Source organism: Pteropus alecto, unplaced genomic scaffold (assembly GCF_000325575.1).
Source record: "Pteropus alecto unplaced genomic scaffold, ASM32557v1 scaffold185, whole genome shotgun sequence".
NCBI classification, from domain to species: Eukaryota; Metazoa; Chordata; class Mammalia; order Chiroptera; family Pteropodidae; genus Pteropus; species Pteropus alecto.
Window position 1 is genome coordinate 1732431 of NW_006438088.1, and position 24560 is coordinate 1756990.

General features: G+C 38.5%; 1 protein-coding gene across 1 annotated transcript in view; it reads right to left on the bottom strand.

Annotated features, from left to right (window-relative positions):
* Positions 1-3641: 3641 nt before the first annotated feature.
* Positions 3642-24560, bottom strand: part of SAMD5 (sterile alpha motif domain containing 5) — a 53801-nt gene continuing 32882 nt past the window's right edge. The window contains 1 exon segment of the mRNA XM_025049243.1: positions 3642-3704. Coding sequence (XP_024905011.1) covers positions 3642-3704 — 63 coding nt within the window.

Genomic DNA, 24560 nt, shown 5'->3' on the forward strand with positions numbered 1-24560 from the left:
TATTTTGTGTAATTTAATGCGGCATCTATTACGGCTCTATTGTAAGCATAGTTGTCAGCTGAGGATTCCTCTTCTAAGATTCCTTATTACTTGGCTGTTGGTCTGAACAGAAAACTGACAATTTAAGATCAGGATTTCACTCATTTCTTGTACATGTTTCTGGGTATTATAGATAAAATCCACTCTTTATTCCTTATTTACTTGGCAATTCAGAAATCTTCCATCTGCCTGTACATGGTATTTCGACATCTACTTAAATGTTACATGTAAAAAGTTATATAACCCATATATTCTGTCCAATAATTTAATTTTCTTTGACTTCTCTTTTGGTTAATCCTTAATGCCCAGGCGAGGGACCTGTTTACAGCACTCCAGTTCTTCATGGGGAACGATCTTGGGTTCCTGGCAATGCTTCCCAGTCACTGGCACATGGAAGAGTTTGCGAATCCGCCATCATCTTCTCCGTCACTTGGCTGTGTTTACCCCAGAAGCAGCTATGGGGAAAGGCCCCTTTGCACTCCTAATTTGTCAATCAAGTCATAAAATCAGAGGAAAATGCCCATATGCCACTCACTAATTTGCACACCAAATTTATAAAACTAAAGCTGTTATAAAAAGAGGAAAGTTAGAGAAACGCCTTCATATGTGCCCGTGTGACTATTTGAAAAGTGTTGTCCTTATAAATTTGTTCATTGTTTTTGTACATTTACTGAACTCTTCCTTTCCTAAAAGAAAGGAAAAGCGGCCTTATTCATTGGGTTTAAGGCGGCAATAAGAATATATCAATTTGTCCTTGAGTTTCCTAGTTAGTTTTAAGGTAATCTCTTTCATATACGAGGAAATAAAGAAGGTAACTCAGAGTAAAGAAGGGAGGGGGGAGAGGCACTTAGCACCTACTATGTGCCAAGTACCAGGCTAAGAACTGTGTAGGTGTGGGTTACAGAACTCTTAAGCCTCTTAAGAATAGGAAGTATTTAATTTTCCCATTTTATGGACAAGAATAAAAAGCTTTGATGAGTTTAATAACTGTTCATGATCATTCCCCATGCTACACATGCTTCTGTTCTTAACATATGCACAAGAAAAGGCTATGAACATGATTCTAGTATTTGAACTAAGATCTGAGGAACTCCAAAGTAAAAAGTCAATGCTTACTGTTTTGCTGTTGATTTCACAATACCAAAATGCTGTAAATTTCTCTGGACTGAGAAACTGCTTGAGAGCAGCTATTATTCTATGTTGCCGTAAAGTCATTTGGTGATTATGCATTCCCTATACCAAGAAATATTTTCTGTGAATAATATCTCGCCAAAATTTTGTTTTAAAATGAACTGAACAAAATTTTGCTACAATCCTCCAAATTCCTCAATATTACAAAATAAAAGTCTATAATTAATCCCTTTCTTGGTGTTCTAGAAAATATAAATCGAAATAATCCTCTAGTTTTGATAACATATTTGTCCCTCAGCTACTTCAAGTACTTTAAAAAATTAAGGATATCATCAATGTTAGATAAAAAACAAAACAAAACAAAAAACTACGAACAAACCACTTTCCTTAAGAGTAATTATCTCCAGATACAATTGGGAAGACTATTCCCTTTCTCTTATATTCAACTGTTACCTTATCTTATTTTAATGCAAAGGAATTAATGGGCTTCCTTTAATACTTCTCTGCTTATTTTACAGTTTTCTTCCTCTAGTTTTAGGTAAGAAGTCTTGACAATCCATCAGATATTTCACCGTTCTGGACTGTAATTCTTAAGTTAGGTAGAGTATTGTTATTTTCGAATTCCAATAACAGACTCAGGGATTTAAATTTGGCAAGATAATTGAAGTTGGACATTACACAAATAGAAAATAAAACTTGGAATGATCAAAGAGCCCCATTGCTGGTTGCAGTAGATTGCATCAAAATGCCCACAGTAACCATAACAGATTTTTCAGAAATTGGGTCCTTTCTAGCAACAGTTCAACAAATGCATGTAAATGTACATCTGTAAAATAAATCTGACACAGCTGTACCTGGAAATGAAGTTTCTAACAGGAAGCCATTTATTATCATAATAAATTATATCTGTAATCTATACAGACCCTTATCCACACAACCCTTTTTAAAAAAACCTAGCTTGGAAAATTTAAAGACTAGTTTATTTGAAAAAAAAATGAAGAAAGTTTGATTGGAGTATAATCTTTACAAAACTATAAGCTATGTATAGTTTAAAGGACAACTCGTACATGCTTTTAGAGATTAATTTCCTTGCATTTGTATTTAAGAATAAGACTGATTTTACCCAGTGTCTAAATCTCTAGAACTAGCTAAACCATGTAAACCTTAGATTTTTAAGAGTATTGTGATAAAATCTCCCTTGAAGACCTTAACTGCCTATCCATTCCTAGGGACCAGAATGCACCAAGAACACATAAGGTAAATTTCTTTCTATTTGAGAGTTTCCAACTCTTGAGCATCACAATGCTGACATAAACTCCCATCTCTTATGTACTTCTAAGTAGGGCAGGGAAGATTCTGCAATACAGTACTGCTCAGCTATTCTCAGAAGCTGTCTGACCCAAGAGCTTGTTGCAAATCCACATCTTCTTTGATGATTTCCCTTTCATTAAATTTTTGGTCCTATTAACATGGTTGCGTTATCTCAGCAGAAAATAAAACTGCCAATATCCAAAGGCAAGAACACTAGGAATTAGAAACACCCCAGAGTCATCTTAATTTCCTTTTCCCATCTCACTCTACTCTCCTTTTTGGCTGTGGTTATGCAATGTTCTCGAGGCCCGGAGCCACAACCCAACTCCCTAACCCTACAGGCCCAAGGTCAGACACCTGGGGCGTGAGCTGGGCTGTGGCGCTGCAAATCCCACGGCAGTGTCCACAGAGTGAAGAAAGCTAGCTGCCATGTTGCAGAGCTGGCTCTTACTGTAGGTCAGAGCAAGATACTCTTATTTGTCCTACCACTAAACTTCAGCCGGATTAAATTTAAAAAGAAAAGTTGGAAAAATTTTCTTCCCTTGGTGATGTTCCTTAATTCATCAGCTTTGTAATTGTACCTCTATATGAAATAAGTACAGAAAGCACCTTAAAATAAGAATTCCTTCACCGAACTATTCTATATAGAATTATATAAAATATCTCAACCCACAAAAACATGATCCTATACAAAGTGAAAAAAAAATAGTATGTTAAAATAGAAAATTAAAGCTACTATTCTCAAGTCAAAGGCTAATTTGAAAATGATATAATTACTAGCTTGTGCCAGAAACCTGCTTATTGTCTAGTATTACACTTAAAGTTTGTTATTGCCCAAAAGCCTTACCCAACCTCATTTATTTTCATCAAGAGCCCAAAGAATGGAAGAGAGAATCCCAAAGTATGCATAAAACTGTATTTCACAATGGTGTGTCTTTTAAAAATGAACTCAGTATTTCACTGCCTCATTTCTAGCTATTATAAGTTAGTTACCCAGTGTACTAAGTTGATTATTCCAGAATTTTTCCAAGCAAAAAGTTAAGCTGATGAGTATTTCCAGGGTCATCATCCATTTCCCTTTTTGAAAGAAGGTTCTAAATATGCCCTTTTCCAGTCTTCAGGCACCTCATCAGTCCTCCACGAGTTCTCAAAAATGATATCTAGCGGTTCTGTGATGACTTCGGCCAATTCATTAAGTACTCTAGGATGCCAGCCATTGGGACCTGTGGATTTGAACATATCGGGGTTACTGAAGTTCTCCTTTACACACTCTTCCCCTCGTCCAGCATGGATTCCTCCTCCTGCTTTTAAGTCATACCTGTCCCTTTCTGGTTACCATGTGGACTTTTGAAAAACAGCTTTAAGTTCTGCTTTTTATCTATCAATTTTCTCTTTGAAGCTAATAAATAAAAATGTAGTTTATTCTTCTCGAGCCTATTCTCCAGTTTTGTTTTAAAAGAGGTCTACTTTTTCCTTTTTATTTCTTGTAAGAAAAGGAAGTAACAAAATTAAATAAATGTATATCTATCTGGTAACAGTATGCGTTCCTAAACCACATCATTCAGTATATACTTCAGCATCCTGAGTAATGGAGTAACAGTAAACACATTGAGAGACATTTTAAAGTCTACCTCTCTGATGCTCAGGGGTGCGTATCCATTCGACTTGTACCTACAAGTGCTTAATCAAAATGCACCTTCCAAAATAAAACCGATTCACAATTATCTTTCATCATAATCATTTGTATGCAGAAACAATAACTTTTTCACATAGGCATTTAAAAAGCATGGTTGTACAAGAGCCAGAAAGAGATTAATATGGATTAATCTAGCAGATCCATTTGTTGTTGTGTGGTCATCTGTGCCAACATTCTGAAATTGATATCACACTAATTATCTCCAAGCTCTGATAGGTGTTGACAGTTTTAACCCTTCATTGTCACAGTGATTCCTCCAAAATTGAAAGACGGCAACAGATTACAGTTTCCTGCCCATCTGTCACGACTAAACCCTGTGCCACAGTCCCTTGGCAGATCTGGAATGGACAAAGGAGAGGAAGGAAGGAGAGAGCGAAGGAAGGGAGCAGACTTGAATCTTCTCAAGATTTCTGACGTGTCCGGCAAATTGTGCTGCTAGGAGTCAACTGTTTACTTGTTAGGGTTTTTTGTTGTTGTTTATCTTTTAATGGGAAACGCTTTTGAATCAATTTTGCTTTCTTTTATTTTCCTCTTCTAGTCTATATCTGTCCTACCTTACCCCCAGTTTCACGTCTTACGAAAAATTTCAAATTACAGGCATCATTAAAAAGACTCTTTTAAAACACAATCCTACACATTTCTCTAGGGTACAACGATTTGTTTTAGCACATGTCGTTTTCACCCCTGCTCAAATAGCCACCTGCTGATGGCAATATGTTAACTAATATGTCATTATTAATTAGTTTGGGTAACATCATCTGGCAACTACATCTACATGGAAAGAATTACCATCCATGTTCAGGAAGTTTCTTTCTCTACAGAATCAAGCTATCTCCAGGCCTTTTTTTTTCTTTAATACTAAGTAATTATAACTTACTATTAATTAATATTATTCAAATAGTCACTCAAATAAACCATATCCAAAACAATGTCTCTATTAGAATCACCTCCTGTTACAAACTGTGAAAAAGTGATGTTTATCTTGACTAAGTTTTTTGGGGGGATTGGGGGAAATTCACCTCAACGTAAAGAAGGCAAACTGTTCAGTTTTTAACACTCTAATAAGTGAATAAATGAAAAGACAGTACACCAAAAACTACAGTTACTCTACAGTGCAAGATAACTTGCTCTGTCAAGAAAAAAAAAAGAAAAAGAAAAAACGAAAAGCCTCAGGTTATAGCATTAGGGGTTACTAAAACCCAGGACGTTAACAGCTAAGGAAAGGACAGGGTCACCAAGGAAGGAGGTAGCATCTCGAGGACATTCTTATTAAAACAAAAAATTCTCAGATGTCGCCATGGGAGACATAGCTCTGCCTAAAGCCAGGAAGATGGCCTCACCTACCTTTAAAAGTCATTTTATTCTAGAAACCTATACAAAATATTTTTAAATGCGTTTGGACAGGTGATCATCTAGCAAACACAGACACCCTCCACCCTAAATTCCTCTAAAGGTAAGGACCACAGAGTCATTCACGAAGCCAGCATCGAGCTCACAGCGTCCGAAACCTCTGGTGTCTTTGGTTCCACAAAAACAAATTGCATTCATTAGACAAGCCCAGCCTTGCAAGTTGCTGTTTTTCATTCTTTGGGGGAGAGGGTGGGAGGCAGACAAACAGGATTTCCGCAGTTGGGTCACGGAGAGTTCCAAGATGTGAGAGCAATCGCAGAGAACAGTAATTAGCCGAGCACATGTTGCTTCATGATCATAGGAAACGCTGGTAATTTCCCTGCGAGGAACGCTGCTCCTTGCTCTGGCAGCTGACATGCACTGCGACACTCCCAGTCCAGTTCCTCCGAGGGCCCGCTCTCCAAGTGGAATAGAAAGAAGCAGATTTTTAAAATTCTGACCAGCTTTAAGAGATAACTGATGAAAGTAAGTCTGCTGGCAGTCCAGCCTCATTTCACCCAGCTGCTCCCCGCCACACACGATTCATATTTCATTTTCCCCTAAATTATCTGGCATAGTCCTACAAAGAAAAAAAAAAAAAAACTCTCTCCTCCAGCAAGAAAAATAATAATCTGTGTATATGTGTTTATAGTCTTCTTTGGATACAGCACTAGGTTGACTTAAAAATCATGAAAGGAATGACCTCAGACCTGGTGCTTTCTCAAATTTCAGGAAAGCCAAACTCTGCAACAATAAAGAGCAAGTTTCGTTATGGTTCTAGTCATGCTCCTGGAGTTTTGCTATTTTTACAGAGTTTGTAAAAATGAATGCCAGCAGTTTGTCTGTAATGTGCCAAATGATTCTCTCCCTATTTCTAGGGAAATGTTACTAGAAAGAAAGTATCACTCGCCATGTTCAGGAACTTTCTGGATAGGTAATCTCAAACACTGCCTGCCCTTGAGACCACTCTCAACACCTTCGGGCCACACAGACCTAATTCTTGGGCTGAACTGTGACTTTCTCAGTTTTATTTGTTCTAGGCTGTTATGAGGGATGGGGGAGGGGGAGGGGTGGAAGGGAAAGTCTCTCATTTCACTAATATTTGGCAATTCTCCTAATCCGTGTTAGAGTTCCAATCTGAGAAACAGGGAGGGGCAGAAGAAAAGTTATTTAAAAAATAAAGAAATTATTATTCTATGGCTAAAAATTAAGATTTACGAGATTACATTTTTTTTTCTCAGTTGCTTATTCTGATTTTTAACTGATTTCAACTGGTATTCTTTTGAGCTTGTGATTTCTCCCACTGATTAAAAGGCCATCAGAATTATATGCAAGCTAAACCATTTAGAGGTTATTTCTCTGTTGTGATATTATTCTACGGAGGTAGCTTCATTGCAGATATAGAAGCAACAGACATAAATGCTCTACATTTAGTTGCCGGGATAAAAAAATAAAACTGGTGACTGCACATTAATAGCCCATTTGACTTCCTTACAGTTGGGGGACAACTGTCTCATAGGAAAAATTAATTAAGGATAAATGTAGCCTTTTCTCCTGAATGGCAACAAGGGTAGGAAGCTGAACCTCTGGGCAGTTGGTGACAGGGCACAAGATTTTTTCAGCTCAGGACTTTCTCAAGCGAGGTTTAGCAACATTCAGTTATGTCATTTGTATCGCCTATAATTACGGGACCAAGGAAGGATGGGAATTTGTCTAGAGGGGAGACTTAAATACAGCCTCATTTTAACTGTAAACTTCTCCAAGAGCAGAAACCACATTTTATGCTTCTTTATATCTCCTTTGGGAACATTATACATAATGTCACACACTACTACTGCTAGTCGATTTCATCGTCCACGCTGTAATTTTTACTTATAATTTCTCAGTAATCTGTTTCTACTGGGAAATTTTAGCTAAACAGGTTGGGTAGGAGTGTATTTTCCTTTGCCTATACAACAGAGAAAAAATTATCAATATAAGTTCACTAAACCCATATGTATCTTAATGGTCATCTCTCAGCTCCTCGAAAGGCCTTGGAGGGACCAGGTACTGCACTGAGAAGTCAGAGGCTGCCTGTAGACCCTGGCAGGCTGGAGGATGCAATGTGTTAGACAATTAGCTGCTAGAGTTTTAAAGGGTAGATTCCCTAGGGAGGCAACAGATTAGAAAAATGTTTGGCATCCTCTAGAATGACTGATGTCCTTCCTTCCTTCCTTCCTTTCCTCTCTCCCTCCCTCCCTTCCTTCCCTCCCTCCCTGCCTTTCCTTCCTTCCTTTCTTCTTTTTTTTCTTCTTCTTTTTTTTTTTTTTACTTTAAACACAAAACCCAAATGCTATATACACGGTTGTAAACAACAATCCTGTCTTCATCCAGGTGTGTCCTTGGTAAGTACTGATTTACTACCCAGTTCCTGGAATAAACTAAGTGGGTTTTAATAAACCGCACTGTTTCTCACTGCCTCCTCTCATCCCACATGGTTATAATCTTCACTCAGGGTTTACCTGAGGGTTTTCAGCAAATGCGAAGTAAACTGGAGAGGCTGGAAATTTTCAGACCTGCTTACTAGTCAGAAAACTCCCAGAAACAAATTCAGGAGTTAAAAGACAAAAGCCTTTGTTTATGCTATCCTCCGGGCATGAACCGATTTTATAATTTTTCCAACTGAATGGCTATGTAAATCCCGATTCCTTTAAAGCATTTTGTTATACTCATCACTGAATATTCGGAATATGTTAAATTCCCACAGAGGGGTTTATGGTCTGCAAGTGGATGCAAGCTTCTGGAGACCAGGGTTCAGGATTTTCTCACTGCCTACAGTTACAGCCCAGTCTTATCTCTACCAGGAAGAAATTATCAAGATTTAACTGTTGGAAATACTGGATTGTTCTTTCAATACTTTTATAATTAACAGCTTGTCACAACATGAAGCTGGGGCTAGGTCACTACTCTTTCAGGAAGTGTAAAGTACAGTTAAGGAGGCAAAATGGTGGCTGGAGGGGACAGTGCTTTCAAGAACGAAGAGGGAGTTTGGGCATCTTTATAGAATGAGTGGAAAGATTCCATGGAGAGCGATAAATGCAAGAAAACAGAAAGATAATTACGGACCATAATTATTACTTGGGCCAAGAAAAGATACCAGGGGAGGGATTAGTTTTAGAGGTGACAGGGGTAATTCCGTGTGAGAACAGAGGGAAAGAAAAGCAGATGGGCAAAGACACCAACACATTCTGCAGCAGAGAGTGTGGGAGGGAACTCATGCACAACAGAGTCTGGTTCTCAGTAATGAATGACCAAGCCCAGACTATCTGAAGAAGCAGGGTTGAGGGGCACGAGTTGTGGGGAGGGGGAGTCTGAGAGCCACCGGGGGAAATGTAACGAAGTCACCTTGACAGCTGCAGGAGGGCAGATCTGGCTGGACTGGACTGCATGGAATGAACTATAGTGATATGGGCTTTTAGAGTGTTTCTGTATTATACTTCAAGGCCTCCAAACACCATCCAAAACAGTGATCAAGTTACAAGCCTAAAGGCACAACACAAGTCCAGAACAGAGATGATAATAAATGCTAGAGCGTGCTGAACACCAGTATTCTGTCCTCCATTGCAGCTCTTTGAAACGTATTTGGTAGGTCTTTTAATGGAAAAGTCCTGTTGATGATTACCTCGTCTGTTCAGGCTGCTATAACAGAATATCACAGACTGGATGGATTGTAAACAGAAATTTATTTTTCCTACTTCTGGAGGCTGGGAAATCCAAGATCAAGGTACCCATGGAATCTGTGGTGAGGACCCTCTTCCTGGTTCATAGACATCATCTTCCTGCTATATTCTCACAAGGCAAGAAGGGACAAGGGAGCTTTCTGGGGTCTCTTTTCTAAAGGCACTAATCCCATTCATAAAGGCTCCATCCTTCCGACCTAATCACTTCCCAAAGACTCTTCACCCAAATACCCTCACATTGAGGATTAAGTTTCAACATAAGAATTTTGGGAGGATACAAGCTTTCAGTCTATAGCAGCAATGTCTGTCTTGAATCAAGCTCATTGGCTGCTCACTTAAGGGTTCTCATCTCTCTGTCCTTTCCTGTCTCTCTCTTTCTCTCTCTCATCTACTTAAAGTAAAATCATCCATTGTTAAGTACTAATGGTCTTTGAAATCACCATTTATACTAAATCTTATTAAAATTATCACCAGAATAATTGCCATTAACTGTATATTTAAAGTGCATACTATGATTATTATTATCTGCCTGCCCTGGCCAACAGTAAGCTACTACTAATATTATTGAGTGACCTTCCTCTAAGCAAGGCACAATGATGAGGACATTATCTATTTATACATCATTTCTTTATTTCTCACCCCAAGCCAACATGATGCCCATCACGGACTCAGTTTTATACATGAGGAATCTGAGTCTTTCAAGTGTAGATGACCTGGCAGGGTCATAATGATGATTAGTGGCAGAGTGGTTCTTGCCAACAGCAAAGCCCAGCATGGTAAAAATATGTCTGCACTCTCAATAATTTTAGGGTAGAAACCTGTACTAGTTGAACAGTGTTCTCCCAAATTAACATGTACCTGGAACCTCAGAACGTGAACTTGGAAATATGGCCTTTGCAGATGGTTCAGGCTCTCGAGATGAAATCCTGGATTTAGGATGGGTCCTGAATCTCATCACTGGTATCCTTATAAGAGGAGAGGACCCAAGAAGACATAGAAAGAGCGGTCATATGAAGACAGAGGCAGAGAATAGAGTGATGCAGCCAAGTAATGCCAGGAGCCACCAGAATTTGGGAGTAATAAGCAAGAAAAAATTCTATGCCAAGAGCCTCTGGAGGGAGCATGGCCCCACCAAAACTTTGATGTTGTACTTCTGGACACCCGAACTGTGAAAGAATAAATGTCTTGTGTATGAAGCCACTCGATTTGTGGTACTTTGTTATAACGGCCCTTGGAAACTAATACAGAACCCTTTCAGAGAAATACATAATCTCCCACATGCTCTTAGCAAGAGTTTTAATCACTTCACTGTTTTTGACAGCACGTGTACATTTGAGGCAAAAGGTATTTTATTTTTATTCGGAATATTAAATGTGCATAATGATACAGTATTATATTTAATGTTATTCATAATATGGAAGGAAAATTTTGACGACTACCTATTAAATGATGCAAACTGTTCAAATTAATTATACAAAAAAAAGATTTATAAATATACATTAAAAACTATATACTATGTTTATACGTGGACTCCACGTATATTAAACTGCAGACTGAGATTTAATTATCTGCTACAGCATCAAAAATAGAAAAATCAGCATTTGAAAAGATTGTTTTTCTTTTGCATAATGTCCACTGGTTTATTTATTATTTACTTACATATTTATGATTTATTTTAAATTATAAGACAAGAAAGAAGGACTCGGTGGCTATTTGCAAGAAATTCTCTACAAATAACACACTGTGCATGTGGATATTTTTATTACCAATAAATTAATATTGAATATAATTGCCAGTATTTTCCTGTTTTGTTATCAGTTAATGAAGAATGAGAAAGAATTTAATGTGCAATGTAAGCATATTTGATCACTAGGAGGGTTTCATTTTAAAGAGGAAAACATTCAAATAATTTTTATTGAATTATTTAAAGATATATAATTAAACAGTCACTATTCCCAACCTGGATGACTTTTTTGGCTCCTCTGACAGCTCCAGCTGGAAAATACTGCACTATTCTATATTAGCAGCTCAAAAACATTTGGTGCCAGGAGCCATTTGCATTTTTAAAAAACACTGAGGATTTTAAAGAGCTTTTGTTTATATGGGTTATAACTATTGATATTTACCATATTTGAAATTACAACTGAGAAATGTTTAAAATATTTAATTTATTTAAAAATAGTAATAAATACTTGGGGTGGCTCCATAGTGTAGTGGTTAGCGGGTCTGCTTTACACGCAGAAGGTCCTGGGTTTGCGCCCCAGGTGGAGCCACAGACCATACCCCAGGTGCGCCAGGCCCTCGGTGCACTCCATGAGCGTGTGGGAGGAGACGCCCCTCCTTCAGGGATTCAGTTCTCAAGGGGAAATGGCAACATCCATAGGTCAGGGGTGGAAGTGGGGTAGGGGGGGAGGGGAGAGAATTAAAGAGGGGAAAAAGAATAGTAAATACATTACATGTTAACATAAATAGTTTTATGAAAAATAAATATATCCCGCCCAATCCTAATAAGCATGGCATCGTTTTGCATTTTCGCATACCTCTTTAATTGATAGTCTACTGGATTCTTACACCTTCCACATTTGATCTGTAGCATTATGTTTTTTCAGTTGAAGTATATAAAGAAAATCAGGCCTCACCCAGATGTGTTATTAGAAAAAGGAGGAATATTTTAATGGCTTTTGTTATAGGAAACTGTAGATATTCTTTTTTGACACCACACCAAAACTCGACAACAGATAGTTTCTTAAAGGTCAGTTGCAATGTGAAATCTGAAACCACATCAATGAACTTTTCATACTCTACTACATTAAAGCCATTGGCCTACCTTCTACTCTTAATGGATCTCTTCCCATACATGATTTGGTAATATCATGCACTGGTCATTTGGAAATATTGGGTTCCGAACTTTCAAATGTTAACACATATCATTATTCAATATCAAAAAAGTAACGTTTGTTAACATGACCACCCATCTCACCAAAAAAAACTTTCAAATGTCGATAAACTGTCAGGCTCTCTGTGTCAGATCTAAGTAATCCTAATTTTTACTGGAATATTCAAATTTTATCATTAACAAAGAATACTGTTCGTCGTTTTTCTTGAAACATTAGGTCTACTTTATTCATCTTTTGTGAAATACCCACGTCTAAATAACCATGGCTTGACCTTTGGTTGATCTTCCATGTGAGCATAATGTTCCGTGAATAAAGCTGCTAGTCCAGCAGGTAACTCAAACAACAGCATATGTGGTTTGCAAGGAGACTAGGTTCACACATACTTCCACTTGCAACAGAAGTCTTTATGAATAGGTCTATTTTATCACACAATATTTTTTAAGAAGTACTCAAAGGTTGAACTTTAATAAAAATTAATTTCTACTGCTTCCCCAAGGATATATTAAGGAAAATGGCTTTTTTGCTGGCGTGTGTACAGATGAAGACTACAACAGGCCTTGCTGTGGTTTGGTACCACTGCCTTGACTGGCACTAATGTGCCAGCATATTCACCTACTGTTGCTTTTGTTTTCCCAGTGCAAATGTTCACAGTAAAGCTATGAAATAACTATTACCTCACAGATGCCCTACAAGGAAATCAGGGAAGTCCCATGGTCTGTGGACCACACCCTGAAAACCAGTGCTCTGTACCACGTCTAGATTGAGAGTCAAGGCAGATGTCACAAAAGCAGCACCAGCGAGCCTCAGATTAACTCATTAGGCTGCAATATAAGTTTGCCCTTTGAAAAGCGAGCTCCTTCCTAACAATCGCTCTGCGTTTACCCTCCTGGCCCCTCATCTGGCTCTGCCCCGTGGAGCTGGACAGTCCGGAGGCCTCACATCATGAAGGTGAGCTGACTTTCCTCTCCTGTCTGGTGAGAGGGTTTGTAAAGAAAGCTGGGCTGGCCAGGAAAAAAGTTTCTCTAGGGGACTCTACTTTTCAGCTTTGACAATAACAACAGCTTTTGAAGTGACGGGCAATTCTGAGTCCATCCAGCATGCCGCATCGAAATAACCCTGGGTTTCCGGGTGTCCAGAGCTGAAGCGTGGCCTCCCCTGGGCCTTGACCTCACCTGCCAAATTGGAATGGGCAGGGAAGCAAGACAACTGCCATAATCCTCTTCAGCAATTCCTTGGGAAGCACATTTGCATGTTTATTGACAGCCATAGTGAAAAACTATCCAAGATGTCTATACTGGTTTCTGTCACTCTGCCTCTTCTCTGATTTTGGCATGGGAAGGAGGAACACTTTCAAATGTCTCACAAAAGCAACATAGTCTGATGCTATCAGACTGTTGTGGGTCTCAAGAACCATCAGCTAATTGCTTTAAAGGCACAGTATTCATAAAGTCATCTGAATAACCCTCAAGATGCTGGCCTTGCGCAGGTGAACTCTGAGGACATGTAAATGTGTTACCTGAAGCAGCAAAATGTGCACATAGGGCTCAGATCCATCATACACTGGAGGTCTTTACCACACGCACTCACCATTATAAAGTGACAGTTCTAGAAGGTTTGAGAGCAAAGCTCAGATCAAAGGGCATTTCAGTTACAGTCCAAGTAAGCCTAATGGCGCAGTGTCCCAAGTAAGCCAAGGGTACCTGTGGCCGTGTGTCTGTGTGTGTGTGTGTGTGTGTGTGTCTGTGTCCCGAGTAAGCCAAGGGTACCTGTGGCCGTGTGTGTGTGTGTGTGTGTGTGTGTGTTGCTAAGGGTTGGGTTGGGGAGTGGAGGACACATGGGACATATACTACCTCACTCCAAAGCAGACTATCCTCCAGGACTTCCTCAGCAGTCACTGCCTCCCTTCCTGCCAGGATAGAAGTAAAATCCCCTGGGCAGCAGTGCGAGGCTAGAGATCCACGCTCAAACTCCAGAATGAAAGCCCAGGGACGAGTGGCCTTGGGCACATTACTTAACCTAATAGCTCTGTGCTTCAGTTTCCCATCTATAAAATGGGAACAACAGTCGTACTTAGTCTCAGAGGGTTGTCATAAGATTAAACAAACTGATATCTGTAAGACTGTTTAGAACAGTACCTGGCTTACTCTGCATATGTGTCTGGAGGTTTTTTCTAACACCTACCCCATAAAAGGCATGGAATTCTATTTCTTGGTTCAATCACTGTGTGACATAAACTCACCCCTAAGGAGGCATAGATACTTAGTCACATCTTCAGAACAAAACATAATGGATGTGCAGCAGCTTTATTAAGTTAGTCATCCACAAATGTTATTAGAATAAATCATGAATAATGTTTATGCCTTAAGTACTGTCTAGCCATTAACTTTGAAAAATTTCAGTTAGCTTTGTGAAGCATGCCCTATAGAACACGACTATCACAGCATTTCCAGCTTGTTCAAGCATAGAGACCTCTAAAGTGTTGTAAAAGCACAGGCCCCTCCCACACACTGGGCATGTGTACATGTGTGTGCACACACACCCATATTAAAAAAAGAGTAACTTTACTATTTTATTTTTCTTATTTTCCTTTAAGAAAAAAATATCGCTTTAAAAGTGACCAAGAATTTCTGAACACCTTCAAATAAATTTATACAAAACATTATTATCTATGCAGATATCCACGGACAATGGTTAGTTCTCAACTATAGGTTCCAGGACTCCTGTGTTAGTTAATTCCTTAAGGGCCTGTGATCCTCGGATTAAGAGCCACTTTCCCAAAGGAAAAGAATCATCAGAAGCTAAAACTGTATTCCCGAAGCAATTCAAATACATGAAAATAAAAACTGGTTTACCGAGTGCAAGTCAGACCCCAGAATCCAAACTCCAACAGGACACTGAGCGGCTGTCACTACCCTCGAGCACTGGTTAGCGTACCCCAGGCAAGAAGACTTCAGAGCAGTATTTCAAGAAGCTAAAGGCCAACATTTTTTGTCTTAAATCAGAATAGCTTGCTTTCCTTTTCACACACCCTTCCACCATTAGGCCTTACAATTTTTCACTGTTTATTCCTTTTGGAATCAGACCCACTGCAGCGAAGACGTCAAACAGAGAAACAGATAATCCTATGTAGTTTCTGCAAGAACCACGCCTGGTTCCAGAGATAACAGGAAAGACCCAAATTTCCTGGAACCAACACGAACCCATGGAAACATCCCCAAGCAAAAACACTGAAGCTCAATGGATTAGATATTTTTCAGAAAATTCAAAACTAGAATAACAAGAGATTTTAGAACCCCTCCTGCTGCTGATAGGAGCTTCCCCTATACCACGTGGAACACAATCCTCAGAGCTGACTTTTGTCCCTCAGATAAAATGGAATTTAAAATAGACACATACATCTGCTGAAATCACATTAAGAACAAGTTCTTCAGTTATTTTCCTCTGTGCTTCTTATTCCCTTCGAGACCAAATGTAAAATAACCTTTTTCTCATGATTGCATTTTACTATCGCTTTAAAGAAGTTGTTTTTATTTTAGGACATAATGTGCAAAATCATGCTATTTGACACTACATTATATTCACAGACCCTGCGAGTTAAATAAAGACACCTTGTTGATTTCTTAATATAGATTCAGCTAAGATTAGTTATGCATCTGCCACCTTAACATTCAGATTGGGGGGCGCAGACTTAGTTAAAAATCACACTTGCATTGTAAGTACTTAGAATTTCATGGTTCATTTAAGAGCATCACAATCAAGAATTTAATTATGTCAAAATAGAACGGTACCTTCTTAAACGGCCAAGATTGCATCCCTCTCGGTTTCTCTCCCCGCCCCCTCCAAGTGGATCATTTCCCTTAACCTTTATAGATTTGTTTTCTGACCTACGAAATAAGGAATTTGGTTAGATGATTCCAATATAGCCTACAGTTCTATCATGCTGTGATTTTTATGATTTTTAGGGACTGACGAGGAAGCGAAGAGGAAACAGAGCCAAGATGCTGTGGGAGCTTAGCCAGTTCAACTCCCAAACAAGATGATATTTCCCATGATGCCAGAACATGTCCCACATGGCACCGTCAGTGGACTGGCAAATCGGAGTTGAAGGCTAACGAGGTACCATAGAAAAACAGTTCCACTACAACCTCAACCGTGCTGTAACGCTGAACCATTTGCCTAACACCTTGCTATTCAGCAAAACACTAAATCTCAAAAAACATGGATTCCTCCCAACCAAGAACTGTGTGTTATGATTTCAGGATTAACTGAGAGCTAATGATGGGAGATAATTCTGTGAGCGTGGGAGGGGAAAGGTCTTATTTTTGGATCAGCAAATCTAACAATAACTTCCAAGCTGAGTAGCGAAGTGTCTATGCTTCGCAAGTTTCTATAAATGCACAGTACAATCCTTTATACTGCCGAATTACTTAAATAATTCACTCTGGTGGTGGAAAATGTTCTGATTGTTTCAAGAAGATGAGGGTTGAACTGGTGATGAGTCATGTTCCCCCACCACACAGAGCCTGAGACAAAGGCTTGTGTGAAGAAGGCTGTTTATTTGGGAATGTGATCCCAGAGAGTAGAAAAGTAAGGGCCAGGGAGAGGAAAATAAAGGATGGAAAGCCAACATGAAGGTGGTTTATGGAGCTGGCCACTTGGTGATGTGTTGTTCAATTCTGTTAAGACTTTCCAAGCAGCCCTAAGAAATGTTATCTCAGAACCGTGGTGCGTGTAAGAGGGAAACACTTATCTCTCATTGTCTATTTCCCATTTGTCAAGGTTCACTTCCTGGGTGTTAATTTCCTTGCACTTTCTATTTATACATGTGTGAGTGCCTAGTCAACTCCCATAGGAGTGTATGACAAAATCCGAGGCGCATATGGATATAAAGCGAGAAGCACAGATTTAAGCTAATGAGCTGTCAGGCTGTACCTATGTGCTGCTAGTGGAAGCCCATGAAGAATTCCTTGCTCAGCAGTGGATGGAATATGGACAAAGGCCACGGTAATTTGAACTGGGTACACAAGTATCAGGCATGCGTATCAGTCAGGATGGGCCAGTTCTGCTTCAGTAACAAATGACACCACAATTTCAATGGCTTACAACAACAAAGGTTTATTTTTCACTTATGCTACAAATCTAATGCATATCTACTATGGTTCTGTGCCACTTTCTTCACTCTAGGACCAAAGCTGACAAAACAGTCTCTGTCAGGAATATTGCCAGTTATTGTGACTTGAGGGAAAAGATTAAATTTGTGAACCATGTACGGTTTTGTAAAGCTTCTGCCTGGAAGAGATCCCATCACTGTTCTTACCTTTCACTGACCAAAGCATGTCATATGCCTATTCTTAGGTCAAAGGGCTGGGATATGGAATACTTTGCAGGGAGGAGCAATGAAGGCAGGATGATTTAGAGCGCAACGATACATCTATTATGCTCCGCCTTCCTCGTCATGGGAGAAAACCCAAGGGTAGAAGAAATAATTCACTTTAGGAAATGTTTTCATAGCACCATCTTTTCACTGAGCATATGGCCATCCAAGACTTAGAAATATTCAGTCCCAATCAAAGAAGGCAGATTTTTCCAATGAGAAAAAAATAAAAGCATGGGGGAATATCTCAGAGGGAAGCATAAGAAATTATCTACTTCTTATGTTATGAATTTCATCATTTTATAGATCTTGAGATAGTTCTCAGAAACCACAAATGAAGTAACTTCTAAGCAAATTAATGACAGAGCTAGAATAGGGTTCAATTCTCCCATTTAAAGGTAAAGTTTGTAGGAAACATTATGGTCATAATTTTATATCCGCGTTACCTGAAAAGTATATACATTTTACAGGAAATATCTGTTTTTGTAACATTAACAATCTAATAATGAAACATTTTTAAATATGTAGGTTAGCATTACACTAAAAAGACAAATCCAATTAATCTATTAACTAGTACGACTGCATGTAAGCATGTTATAGTTAGAGCATTTGATTTACCAGCCTGCTGATCAGAGATATCAATTTCTTTGTATAACTTAATCAAAATTTTGTCAGATGAAATAATCAGGAGGGCAGAGGCTAGATGAGCCTCATTTACATAAAGGAAGTCTGTATTTAGGAAAGGAAAATGTACTGCAGGCCTTTAGTTAATTTGATCTATCTCACAGAGCAATGATGAAAGGGTGACAAACCATTCCATTCATTTATTCATTTAATCAATATTTATTGGGCGCCCGTGATGTACACTGCACAAGTCTAGGCACTGGGCTTACAGAGAAGAGCAAGGCAGGCAATGTCTCTACCCTCACGGGTGGACACTTTAGGAAGGGGATGGTGGGTGCAGAGAATAAGCAATTACCCATGAAAATAACCAAGATGATTTCAAATTAGGATACTTTCTATAAAGAAATTAAACAGATATGACAGTGAGAGCTGGGTACCAACCTGTAAATGACAGTCTCTCTGAGCAAGCAACATGTAAGAAAATTATGAAACCATTTATGTAAAATCACAACATGGTTTTTAGTAACCGTTAACAACTTTATTCTATAAGGACTATTGTTACTCTATTAAGATCTTTGAACGGATTTTACTCTCTGTGCTTTCTCTCCACTTACCATTCCCCACTCAATCTCTCTTTTAATTGGCCATTACCATATTTTTTTCATGTATTTATTAAATGCAATTTTATGATTACAGTTCTTAATTTAAAATCAAGCAAGCTATTTTATATGCCTATTTCCTAAATTAAATTGCTTTTTAAGTATTTACTGTATATCATGAAGCCTTTGAAAGAAAATGCATCCTCTCTCCTTGCCAACCTCTGCTACCTTCTCTTCACCGACCACATTTAATTTTGTACAAAGAAATATTTCCCTTCAAATATGTCATCTGGGCAGAAACACAGGTTCCACCAAACAAAAACTCCCTTTCAAACCTATCCTGGGCAGAAACATGTACAGGAGGCAGAATTCTACGAATGACCCCAATGACTTGCCTTTGTCCAACCCCTCTCCTTTTGAGTATGGGTAGAAGCTGTTCATATATGATGAGATGTCACTCCCACAATTAGGGGAAAAAGGCAGAATCTTCGAGTTGGCTAACTGAATTCTAGTCCTTCAAAAGCATAGTGTTCTCTGTCTAGAAAACAGGAAGCCAGAGAAATTGGGAGCATGAGAAGGGCTTGACCCATCACTGTGAGTTTGAAGATGGAGGGGCTACACAAGAAAGAATTTGGTTAGCCTCAAAATGCAGGCAGAGGCCGCCGGCTAACAGCCGACAAAGAAATGGGAACCTTGTATCTACAGCTTTAAGGAACTGGATTCTCCTAACAATGTAACTGAACTTAGAAGCACGTTCTTCCCCAAATCCTCCAGATAAGAGCACAGACTTGCTGATACCTTGACTGTGGCCTTGTAAGACTCTATCTAAGCAGAGAACCCAGTCCAGCTAGCCCGAAATGTTAACCTACTGAACTATGAGGTAATAAAAGGGTGCTACTTTTAGTCATTAAATTTGTGGTAATTTGTCATGCAGTAATAGAAAACTAATACAACATGTAACCAGAATTATCAGCTGAAATGTTCCACGGTTAAACAGCTAAATAATGACTCTTCACCATCTTCAGAATGTGTGACATTAGTTCTGATGAGAGGAAGGGATTCCTGGGGAGAGAAGAGGGGCAAGATCAGTGATGGAAAAGCAGGACCCAGAGAGTGACAGACTGAGGGGAAATATACCCTGCCCAGTGGTGGTGTTATGGGCCACCAAGCACTCTAAAGGAAGGAAACAGGCAGAGTGACTAGGATAAGCTAAAAGGTGCCAAGCCACAGGTGTGTGGAATTGGGGTAAAACCGACTGATTTTCTTCCTAATTCTTAGCACATGAGGTGAGGGAGAGAGGGGAGATCATGAAATTGTTTAAAAGATGTCATGCCTCTGTAGCAGTTTTCCTATTATAAAGTCACATGATTGCATGCAGAGAGTTCAGACGCATTTCCCACACTGCAGCAGAGGAAACGCCCTTCTGTTTCTTTTTCCTTGGCACAAAGGAAGTCTACAGTTGTCGGGCTCCCCTACAAGTAAATTGGGAACATTTGATGGAGTTTTGGCCAATAGGATGCAAATAGAAATAACAAAACTCATCTCCAGGCCACATTCTTAAGAAGCAACTTGAACCAATCTTCAGTGTTTTTGTCCCTAAAGATGACATGTGTTCAGGTGATAGACCACTAGATGGAAGAAGCCAGGAGCTCTGAGTCACTGGATGGAAGAAAGTCTCCATTGACATACATTGGATTTTGCAGGCACCATAAATACCTATTTGTTATATTGAGGTTTTGAGATTGGGGAATGGGGTTGGGGGGGTGGTGATATTTTCTTATTATAGCATAGCTTAATAATATTAACTTGTATTGTTAACTTAATAATATTAATATGAATAATATTCATATATTTTCTCATTTGATTTAACAAGTTTAGACAGAATTTCTTTATCTTGACCTTTTTTTGATTTAATACAACACCCAAGTATTACTCAAGAACATTAACATAGGAATTTGGATATCAAATTTAATTACTGTTATAAGAAATTCACATTCTGACACATCTGATATTTACTCTGGATTTCTATCTTACATAAAACTACAATGAGGAGTGTATATATCCTGAATTTTATATATACATATATATACACACACACACACACACACACACATATATATATGTGTGTGTGTATAAATATGTACATGTAAATTTACACATACATTGATAATTTTTGATAACAGAAATAATGACAAATCCCTTCCTGCAATGCCAATTTAAAGTGTACTTACCATTAACTACATCTCCATCCCCCATTACTCTTGCCCCAGAATCAGAGAAGGGCCCACCTCCCTGATCTTTCAACCTAATTTAAGCAATGACAAGCTGGAGCAAGGACAAACTGCAAATGAAATCTAGCATTTGTTTAGCATAGAGAAGGGTGTTCACATTGAGAAGTAAAAATTATTTTCCTGAATATTCAGAAATGATGTTAACTATTTATAAACCAGGAGGCAGAAGTGAAGAGATCAGGTGTCTAACCCAATTATCCATTTTTCTATTTACTTGAAATGAATTCAAAAGACCTAAGAAGAGACAAGGGCCCACACATATTCTTTAGTGTACAAGATTATAATTAATCTAGTGTCTGTTTCAAATTTACTATTATCTATTAAAGAATAAATAATTTTACAGCTCTCTAATGTAGTTCTTAGGCTTTAAATCATTGACCATAACTAATAAGCATCTTAATAGCAAGAATATCCTAAATAGAGCCACAGACCACCATTTCACCAAGCGTAAATCATCATCATTTTTAACGCAAAGGCAACAGCAAATCTCTGTAATTACTGGATGCGTTTTGAATCACTTTTATTATTATTGCTCTGGCCCCATTAAAAATCCAAAACACTATAATGCATGGAATATAAAACTAGAATTATGATACCCCAACAAACTCCAACTGAAATCTGTAAGTTTTCTACTAGTATTCAGAATTATTTTGTTGCCAAAGAATTTTAGCTATTCAGAATCACTTTTGAAAGAATGTGTTTTGTCAAGAGCAATAAGTAAGCATGTTTCACTGCCAACTGTGAGAAGTAGATTCTGGAGCGAAATTAATGAATGGTTTCTTATTCACTCGGGATGTTACATTTCTAAAATAAACCATAATATGCCAAAAAAAATAGAATGGAAAAATCATGTAGAGTATACCACCCACAAAAGGATATTAAACAGTGCATCATTTCCCAAATCACTGTCACACCCATCCACCCTGACTCAATGAAGGTGATGCAGGCTGTACAACACACCGTGCAGCATCTTTATTAAAAATGACAAAGGTATGTCACTAAATTTACAAAAAGGTGACAATGACAACATTCTTACTTCCTGCATGTGAGAAATGAACACAGGATGAGCCTCAAGCCCTCCAGAGAGATGACAATACTATGAATATAACTTTCTATATACGTTTAATGGTGAATGGTTTAATAACTGCCTCTTTAAAATACTCAATAAATACTGGAGTTCACATGAATGTATGTATGTAGATATAGTATTTACTGTTTACATCACGTGGCTGAGCATGCAATGCAATCATCCTATTAAAACCAAATTTTCTACATACTGACTCTTACTAATTTGCTTGATGTCCACAATAGAGGTTACAGCACTGCAAAACCAGCAATTTTCTTATAATAAGGTTGTGCTACCATAGGGAGTTTTTTTATGTTATATGCATTATAATTTTCTATTCACATTATACTGGCATTTTAAGGGCCTTGATCTCCCCTGAGTATCTTAATTTTAAATATACCTTTTCTGTCACCTTTAAAGAGAGAAGGTCTTGCTCTCCCTTGAACATTCCACTCCCGCTCTGCACGTTTGTTTATATTTTACATTCTCTCAATTCATATCTAGACCCAAGTCAAACATCATTCTTCTTTTTATTTTATTTTATTTTATTAGACAAGGCAACCCTTGGTTGACCTCACAGATTGAAGGAATGCCTCCATTCCTCCTCTCAATTCATATCTAGACCCAAGTCAAACACCATTCTTCTTTTTACTTTATTTTATTTTTTTAGACAAGGCAACCCTTGGTTGACATCACAGATTGCAAGGACCTTGTCAATTTACAATCCCTTATTTTTTATTTTTTACACTTACAGCACCTGGTCTTCCCAGGTGGTCTCCCATCCAAATACTAACCAGGCCCAACCCTGCTTAGCTTCCGAGATCAGATGGGATCGGGCTCAAACGCCGTTCTTGAGGTTATAAATTCCCAGATCACCCCGTCCTGAAGAATTCATTCTCTTTATTCTAAACTCTTAGTTCATTTAAATCACCTTGATGTTCCATCTTTACTGCCTTCAGTTATCATTTTATGTATTTAATGTCTCATATTTCTGTCTTTTCTTGTCAACTACTCCAAGTTCATCAACAGAGACCATATCTTAGTGTTGATGCATTAAAGAAAATCATCCACAATTCTAAATACTTAATACTTGCATAATTTTAGATCTAGGTGTCCTTTCTCAGATTTATTTAGACCTAAATATTGTATATTCTGGTCATTACATCCAATTTGGCTCCAAGCAAATCAAATACACAAAAATCAATACAAGGGATGATAGTAAGTTTCTTAAAAATTAAAATTTTCTCATTCCTATATAAGTTCAATAAAATTATACAATTCTGACCTTGTTATCTCTAGAACTTTCTCCAGCAATGAAGTCTTGTCTGCCATGATGCTCTCATGTAAAATTTTTCAAATAAATAATAAAAATAAAAATAATTTTTTTTAATGTTTCTAGATGTCAAAATATATGTATGTGTTTAAGCAAATCAGTGCAAACCAAGGACCAAATGCCACATCTTTCAACAGAGGAAAAAAAAAATTTGCAGCTAGAAGGAATGTGACTTTAAATCTTGATTTTTGTCATTCTATGATCTTGGGACATTGGTTCAGTGGTTTTAAAAACCAGGATGGGGAGTGGGAGTAATAGAATGACTCTCAAACCATGATCGTGAGCTGCCCGGCCTGCTGGTGTGGCTGTGGGGGCTGGCTCCTGTGCTTTGCCCCAATCATCAGAATAATCTAGTTTTAACTCAGTTTTGAGGTTTGGGACTCCTTATGAGATTTTGACTCAAAAAGGGTTCTACAAGGGAAAAAAAAAAGGGAAAATCCCCGTCCTTTCATCTCTGACTGGCATGTCTCTACAAACACTCTCATTTTAAACAACGGAAAGCTCAGGCAGTTAGGGTCTAGGGCTCAATTCCCTCGGGGCCCAACGAAAGCGGCCAATGACAGAGCAGGATCTGACCACCATATTCTGTTTGTAGTCCTTCTCCTACAGTCTAGGTGCATCAGGCCATCTCCACACTGTGGCAGGAGGTGGCCTGCCCTCCTAGCCTTTTGTTCTGGTCCAGGCCAAGAGCCGGCCTTGGGGATTATGATGGTTAATTTCGTTTGTCAACTGGGCTTAATATGGTGACATTTTTTTTTGGTCAAACATAGTCTTGATGTTATGAGGTATCTTTCAGATGTGATTAACATTTAAATCAGCAGACTCTCAATAAAGTAGAATACACTGCATAATGTGGGTGAGGCTCATCCAATCGGTTGAAGGCCTTAAGAGGAAAGACTAGAGCCCTCCAAGGAGGAATCAGAAAGGAATTCCGTCTCCAGACTGCTTCTGGGCTTCAGACTGCAATATCAAGTCCTCCCTGGGTCTCCGGCCTGCCAGTCCTGCCAGCCTGCCAGCCTGCCCTGAAGATTGCAGATCGCCAAGCCCCACAACTGCATGAGCCAGTTTTTAAAAATAAGTCTCTCTCTCTC